Source organism: Arvicola amphibius, chromosome 9 (genome assembly GCF_903992535.2).
Source record: "Arvicola amphibius chromosome 9, mArvAmp1.2, whole genome shotgun sequence".
Taxonomy (NCBI): domain Eukaryota; kingdom Metazoa; phylum Chordata; class Mammalia; order Rodentia; family Cricetidae; genus Arvicola; species Arvicola amphibius.
The window spans coordinates 40868495-40876231 of NC_052055.2; the positions used below are offsets into that span (position 1 = coordinate 40868495).

At 53.5% G+C, this 7737-nt stretch overlaps 1 protein-coding gene across 1 annotated transcript; it reads right to left on the reverse strand.

The window, feature by feature from the left end:
- Window positions 1–3489: 3489 nt before the first annotated feature.
- Tnfrsf13c (TNF receptor superfamily member 13C) lies at window positions 3490–4683 on the reverse strand. Its single transcript, XM_042055791.1, has 3 exons — window positions 4542–4683; window positions 4139–4363; window positions 3490–3635 (listed from the first exon to the last, which is right to left on the reverse strand). Exons 1-3 carry the CDS (start codon window positions 4681–4683, stop codon window positions 3490–3492), a joined length of 513 nt encoding a protein of 170 aa, XP_041911725.1.
- Between the last annotated feature and the right edge of the window lie 3054 nt (window positions 4684–7737).

A 7737-nucleotide genomic window follows, 5' to 3' on the forward strand; every position in this document is an offset into this window, starting at 1 on the left:
GCTGGAGAGATGGCTCAGCAGTTAAGAGCATTGCCTGCTCTTCCCAAGGTCCTGAGTTCAATTCCCAGCAACCACATGGTGGCTCACAACCATCTGTAATGAGGTCTGGTGCCTTCTTCTGGCATACATATTGACAGAATATTGTATACATAATAAATAAATAAATATTTTAAAAAAACTAATCACGGGTCCCTTCCCCCTTCCAGGTGTTGCTATGAAAGCAAAGCTCAGAATGGATGGAATGACGCCTCAAATGACACCTTCGGCAATGGCAGGGTACTGATTCATTCCCTGGCAGCGCAGCCCTTGGGGGAGAGGACAGTGTCCCTGCTCCTTGTCCCCCTCCTCTTGCTTTTCCTTGCTTTCCCGAAGAACTTCCTTCTTGTTTGATTATGATGATGATGGCAGATCCTCTCCCTATGTAGGCCTCGCTTTCCTCATCTGTGAAATGGGTGTGTGTGAGACTTCTCTCAGCTTCCTTCAGCCCTTCTTCTTTAGGGGCCAGAGACCAGGAAGGGGACTTTGTATCCTGATTTTCTTCCAAAGAAACAGGTTGAGGGAAAACTGTGTGCCAGCCAGAGGCTTAGCTGGGATGTAGAGGTGCCAAAGGTTTGTGTGCCATGGCCCCACAGGGGTTTCACGTCTTTTCTCCTCCAGAGCCTAGATCCTGGCTGTCGCTATTACAGGTGGCCAGGGACAGCTCAGACAGCAGTGGCTTGACTGACCCACCACCGACTGTTTGTCATCTGACTTCATTTATTCATCTGGCCCCCTGGAGAGAGGGGCCTCTGGGAAATGAACGTCCAGGTCCTGGAATCTCTAAGTGTCACGGGATACTGTTTTCTAAACTAGGGAGTGGGCAGGAGGGGTTAGTGCTATCAGGCAGGTATGGTGAGCTCAGAGAGACCGGCAGGTGGGGACAGAACTCAGCCAAAATCATACAGTGGGACTCCATTTCTGCCTCCCAGGCCAATTCTCCTTCCAAACAGAGGCTAAGTGGCGACAAGTTCCAGTAAGTTATGAGATCAGCTTCACCGTGAGGAGGGCAGGCAGGAGACAGGATGGCTCCTGGTGAGTATAACATGCCCAAGATTGGTATCTTCAGCAAAGAGCACACTGTCAGGGAACAGCTTCTACAGGGGTGATGTTGAGCCTGGGGACACAAGCTTGGCCAAGAAAGCCCAGTTCAAGGGGAGAACAGTCCACAGGGGGAACACAAAAGGACCTCAGTTCAGCCTGCCCCGGCCTTGCTATGAAGGATTGTCCTATAGGCCAGCCACTGCCCCGTGCACTACTGCAGAGTGGGCCGTGCCCCAGGGGACACTGGGCCCCAGGTGCTCTCTGGGGGGGAGAATACCACCATGGCGTCCCTTCAGCTTGAGTTTAGACTCCAGCCTGAGACTACGGACTTCTTTCTGTGACTCTAGAAACTGCCCTCGCGGTAAGATGGCATCTTCTGTCCTGGCTGACTGAGCCAAAGAAATCCATGATTTCTGAATTATTCCTGACTTACTAGCACCTGAGACTCAGCACAACACAGCACAGCCCAATCATCTCCCCAACTCCCAGGTTATTTCTAAAACTTGCTCTTACAGTTGGGGTTTAGCTCAGTGTAACTACTTGTTTAGCCTGGGTCTGGTTCCCAAGGCTAGGACAATAAAATCACAGAGAATCTTGCATTAAATACCAGAGTCAAACCATCAGCTCATTGCTGTCATTTGCATCAGCATCAAAGCAGGACAGTTCTGAAAGCAAGAATTAAAGAAACACAGCACCCACGACAGACAAAGCGTCTTCCCACTAGCCTTTATTCAGATGAATTTTGGCATAACGGCACCTTTCCCTGCTAAAAGGAAAATCTCTCACTCATAGTGCCTGTGTTAATCTGTTTTATAATACTGTAACAAAATACCTAAGGTTAAATAACTTTACAAAGAAATAAGGCTGATTTAGCTTACAGTTCTGAAGGTTCAAAGGTCACATCTGATGATAGCCCTCTGGCTGGTAGAGCCCAGAGTTAGCACAGTCAGTATATCACGTGGCCAGAAACAGGGAGTGCTCATTGTTGTTTATTGCTCTGTCCTGATGACTCTACCTGACCTTCCAAGCATACCACTTCTAAACACCAGAATGAGATTAATTTTCTAATAATAATAATAATAAAGAAAAAAAATCAAAATTTAAAAAAGATTTTATTAACTATTATTTTGAGACTTGGCCTCACTATACACCTCTGGTTAGTCTGGAACTTGCTCTGTAGACCAAGCTGGTCTCCAACTCACAGACATCTGCCTGCCTCTGCCTCCCCAGCGCTGGGATTAAAATTGTGCGCCGCCATGCCCAGCTTATATTTTATAATTTGTAAGTGTGTGTGAGTGTGTGTGTGTGTGAGTGTGTGTGTGTGTGAGTGTGTGTGAGCGTGTGTGTGAGTGTGTGTGTGTGAGTGTGTGTGTGTGAGTGTGTGTGTGTGAGTGTGTGTGTGAGTGTGTGAGTGTGTGTGAGTGTGTGTGAGTGTGTGTGTGTGTGAGTGTGTGAGTGTGTGTGAGTGTGTGTGAGTGTGAGTGTGTGTGAGTGTGTGTGAGTGTGTGTGTGAGTGTGTGAGTGTGTGAGTGTGTGTGAGTGTGTGTGTGGTGTGTGTGTGTGAGTGTGTGTGTGAGTGTGTGTGAGTGTGTACGGTGTGCATGTGAGTGAAGGTGTCCATGGAATCCAGAGGCAGCAGATCCCCTAAAGCAAGAGTTCAAGTCAGTACCGACTCACCTGAAGTACATGCTGGGAATCAAAACTCTGGTCCTCTGGGAAAGCTGTCAGTACTCTTAACCACTGAGCCATCTTTCCAGCCCCTATTTTTAAGACTTTTAATTGTGTGTGTGTGCATGTGTGTACATGTGTGTGTGTGCATGTGTGTACATGTGTGTGCATGTGTGTATTGTGCGTGCATGTGTGTATTGTGTGCGCATGTGTACGTGTGCATGTGTGTACATGTGTGTGTGTGTGTGTGCAAGCAAATGAGAGCTGGTCCCTTTGGAGGCAAGAGGCTTTGGCTCTCCCTGGGTCTGGAGTCCCAGATGGTCGTGAGCTGTCAGACACAGACGCTGGGAAACTGAGCAACCCGCAGTCCTGGGCAGGAACAGAACATGGACTCCACTGCTGAGCCATTTCTTCAATCCACCACCCAAATGTTGTAGAAAGAGATTGAGTGTCCAGTCTCTAACTCTTCGAAGAGATTAATATCTAACACTCAAGCCTGCCCAACCGTTTAAGGCTTAAGTTTAAGTTTAAAAACAGTCTCAAAAATAGAATGTTCTTGAGCCAAAGATGAACACAAAATCAGCCTCGTGCTGGTGCGAGCCTGTGGCCTGTAGTGTCTGTGGTTCTGCCGGGTACCCTCCAGGCAATGGGCTCCGTCCCTGAAGGGCTGAACTCCTTTTCCAAGGCCTCTGGTGAGAGTCCACAAAGCCGATAGGGCTCCCTCGGTTCCCTCCACAGCTGCTATTCCTCGGGGCCGGCTGTCTTGGTGGTCACCAGCTCAGTGGAACCCAGTTCTGTGGCGGGCACTGGGATGCTGTGGCTTGGCAGGGTGGCGTCGGCATCTTCTTTGGGGGTAGGCCAGATGGGAGCGGAGGCAGGAGGGGTTTCTGAGGAGGACACGAAGACATTGTCCAGGGACTCTGGGGTAGGCGGGGGACCAGGTAAGGCAGGTCAGGATTGAATCACAGCCTCCCTGCAACGAGCCTGTTCTAGAAGCCTCCTGGGGAACAACCCTCAGTGGAGGAAGTGGGGCAGCACATGACAAGTCTTCAGGACAGGAAGTGCTGAGTCCAGAGACATGTAAGATGAGGAGGTGGGAGACCCCGACATGGGGAGACGAGTGTCTGGGCAGTCCACTGGGCATAACCTAGGTCCAGGCCACTCGGACTCGTACAAGGAAGGGCAGAATCTTTCATCCCCAAATATCTCTTCCTGGGCACTGAGTCTCCTTGCTTGGATTAAGGCTTGGCCTGTGCTGTCCTCCCTGACAGCCTCAGCGCTGACTCCTCAGGACCCCCCACCCCTCAATCCTGGGTTTGGTTCCGGACATCCCCTATAATAGGAATTGTATCCCCCACCCCCGTTGGGCTTCCCCAGACATGGTTCTCACCTTCCTGGACTCCGTCTGGGGTGTCAGGGGAGGCCATCCTGCGCTGCTGCCACCACCTCCAGATCACCAGGGCCACCAGGACCAGCACCAACACCAGCCCCAGGAGGGCGGGGGCGCCGAAGAGCAGCCCGGGCAGCGGCAGCGTCGCGTCCGGCCCTGGTCCTGTGCCCACCGACTCCTGCGGCTGCAGCGCTGTCCCGGGCGCTGATGGTGAAGGGGATGCGGACGGAGGGCGGAGGACCGAGGGGCCGAAGGCTGGGCGGAGGAGGGACAGAGAGGAAGACGGGCGGTGAGGGCCATGAGGGACCGCTGGCCCCAGGATCAGCTGAGGGGCACGTGGCGCTGCCGGGCTGGAGACCTTGGGGCAGGTCCCGCCTGTCCCCGTGGCCTGTCTTACCGTGCCGAGGAGGGTCCGGTGTGCGGAGGAGGTTACATTCCAAGCAGCGTCGCACCAGAGGGTCGAAGCACAGTGCCTGAATGCATGGCGTGGGCATGGGGCTGTCCCGGCTTCTCCGGTTTCTGGTCCCGCGCTTCCGGGCGCCCATGTCGCCACCGCATGCAGGTGGGACAGAGTTCTGAGTCTGGACTCTGTGCCCCTCTAGTCTAGAATGAAACCCAGACGGAGCAGCAGCATCCTCCGCCCCGCCCTTGCCTGCTGGGGTGGGACCACTGGGGTGGAGCTGCAACCTCGCCTGAACCCGAGACCTCTTTCACCTGTGGTTCCTGTATTAAACCACTCAACTGTCACCGCAGACGACAGCTGAGCATTGCTAGTGCTGGGGGGTCAAACTAGAGGCTGCTCTTGGACCGCAGAGGGGATGGGACCCAACAGTCACCTACCTCCCTCGGTCTCCTGCCGCCTCTGCTGTAGCTCACCGAGGCTGCCCCTAGTCCCTCCTGCTTCCTGCTCTGCCCTTCCCAGGGTCAAGACATCAAATGCCCACAGTGATGACCAAGGGACACGGATATCCTAAAAGACTTCCCAGTCTCACCATCCACTAGTCCTTTGCCCAGCCCTGCCTCCCCGTCTCTTTGTCCCCTTTGAGAGTAGTGGGGACAGGCAGCTACTCATCCTGAATTCCATGGGAGTGGGTAGGTATGGGGTCTGCCTGAGGGCCACCAGCACAGCTCACCACCAAAAAAATGACAGGAAAACTTGAGAAAATGACGCGGTGTTGGTAGAGAGGGACGTCTAGGGGCCAGTGGTGGGGTGGAGTATGAGCAAAACCCTGGTGGCACAAATGGGAAGGCCAAGGAGTATGGGCAGGATCTGCAGATTAGTAAGGGTATGGTTTCCCTATAGTTTTTCCAGAGCTGTGATCCTGCTTGGTCGTGTCTTTGCCTTGTCCATGCCTCTGCTGTATCAGGCCCTGGTTTTGGTCTCCCGCTTGTACCTCATCAGCATTGCTCAAACCCTGTCAGTCACACAAACAAGCTCTCTGGGTCTTGAGACATATGCAGTCCCCTCCTCAGAGGTCATGGGCTGAGCAGCGCCTGAGGGGGCTCCCAGCTAGAAGCTCAGGCCTGTAGTCCCTTGGTGTGCCTCATGGTGGGTCGTACAGAAGAACTCTTAGGCTAGGGGCCGAGGGATATCTCCGGCAGGGAAACGTGCCCTCCAGGAAATGGCATGAGGGGGAGGCCTGCGAAGGCAAAGGGCTGCGCAAACTGGGGGACAGACATGGCAGCTGCTGTGGGGTGCTGGGAGAAAGGAAAGCACCATCGTGACAGCTGGACGGGGGCCCAGCTGGAGAACGAGGCCTGGCAATGGGGCCTGGATTCAGAAGGGCCCTTTGGCTGCATCCAGAGACTGGAGGGGGAGGCAAGGAGGCTGGATGGAGGGCAAGGGATGATGCAGAGCTGATCATGGAGTAAGGGAATCAAAGCTGCCACAGGAGATTCTGAGGACCCACATAGAACCCTAAGCAGTTAGCCTTGGGGGGGGGGGGTTCTGGCCCATTGCTTCTCCAACCCCTTGCCTATGGGCCAGCAACTCCACAGCAGGAAGGTGTAGGCGGCAGGGTGGCTGCAAAGGAGAAGTGGGTCTGGGGAGGTGGGTGTGGGTGTGAGCGTGGGTGTATAGGGAGGTGGGGGCAGGGAAGGAGCATGGAGCCAGCCAGGGCAAAAACAGTCCTTACTGGAGAGAGGCCGGAAGGTTAAGACCAGAAGGCTTGGCTGCAACCCTCTGTCCACACCCCATCTACAGGACTCATCATTGTCAGGGCCATGGTGTCCCGCCTATGCACCGGGCATCTTAGCTATTGGGTCAAACACTGGAGCTGAAGAGCAGGGGTTCATGGGAACCCAGGGACTCCAGTCCTGGGAGAGGGCAGCCAGTAGGGCCCGGGTTGGGAAATGTCCCATGGGCTTCCCCAAGGAAGCCAGCCTGCAAGGAGACGCTACTTCACAACAGGAAGAGGATTGGATCACCAGCTGCTCTGCTCCTGCAGGAGACCGAAGTCACCTCAGGGTATGAAGCAAGAGGCCTGTAACTCGCGGTCACAATGACAAAACCCTTCACTTCAGTCAGAGAGGGACGCTTGAATCTGGAAGACAGAAGCAAAATTACTCATTTGACACAAATGTTTATTAGGCGCTTCCTACGGGCCCCATCGAGACAGGAGCCAGATAAGCCAGCGACAGCAAAAGGCCTGTGGGATTCACGTCTGTGGCGTGTACAGGTGTCTGACCTCAGCCAGATATTTTCACTTGCGCCTCTGTGGGGGCGGGGGCGGAGGCTGTGGTAGTCCTTGAATCTCCGCTTGAACGATTTCATGGTTAAGAGGAGAGATTTGGGGACTAATGACGTAACTGAGCTGTAGAATGGCTGCCTGCATGCACGAAGCAGCTCTGGGTTCCACCCTGAATGGCAGAAATTGGGCATATTGGAATACACACAATGGAATACACTTGTAATCTCAGCGTAGCGCTAGGGAGCCGGAGGCAAGAGAGGCTTAGTTCAAGACTATGCTTGAGCTTCATAGTAGATCTGAGGAGTCCATTCTAGGCTACACGAGGCCCAGCAAATGGAGAGCTAGACCAAGAGGGGGACAGAGCAAGCTCAGTGACGCAGGGAATGTTAGGCTACAGTTTAACATTGTTTCTTCATAGCTACTAACTCATTTATTTATTTTTATTTATGATACAAGGTTCTCCTTGTAGCCCTGGCTGCCCTGAAACTAACTCTGTTGACTAGGCTGACCTCGAACTCAGAGATTCACTTGCCTCTGTCTCCGAGGTGCTGGGATGGGATTAAAGGTGTGCATCACCACCGCCTGGCGTTTACTACTTAGTACTTATTTCAGTTGTGTGTCTAAGTGTATGTCTGTGCACCATGTGTGTGCAAGAACCTTCAGAGGCCAGCAAAGGGCTTAAGATTCCCTGGACCCGGAGTTACAGGCAGATGTGAGCCATCACGTGGGTGCTGGGAACTGAACCCAGGTCCTTTCCCTCTGGAACAAGTGCTCTTCACCCCTGAGCCACCTCTCCAGCCCCAAGATCACTAATTTCTCAATTCCTTCTGTGTAACGGAGTTAACCTGGGAAGCAGCAGCAGAGAGCTGCGGAGGTGGTGGCGGGCTTCTGGGACTTCTCTGGGCTAGC

Excerpts from the sequence above, each read along its gene's own strand:
- Tnfrsf13c (XM_042055791.1), bottom strand. The coding sequence starts at position 4,683 with ATGGGCGCCCGGAAGCGCGGGACCAGAAACCGGAGAAGCCGGGACAGC. Across the intron at positions 4,364-4,541 it reads CCGCACACCGGACCCTCCTC|CCGCATCCCCTTCACCATCA; the intron begins GGCACGGTAAGA and ends TCCGCCCTCCGT. Across the intron at positions 3,636-4,138 it reads CCCAGACGGAGTCCAGGAAG|AAACCCCTCCTGCCTCCGCT; the intron begins GTGAGAACCATG and ends TGTCCTCCTCAG.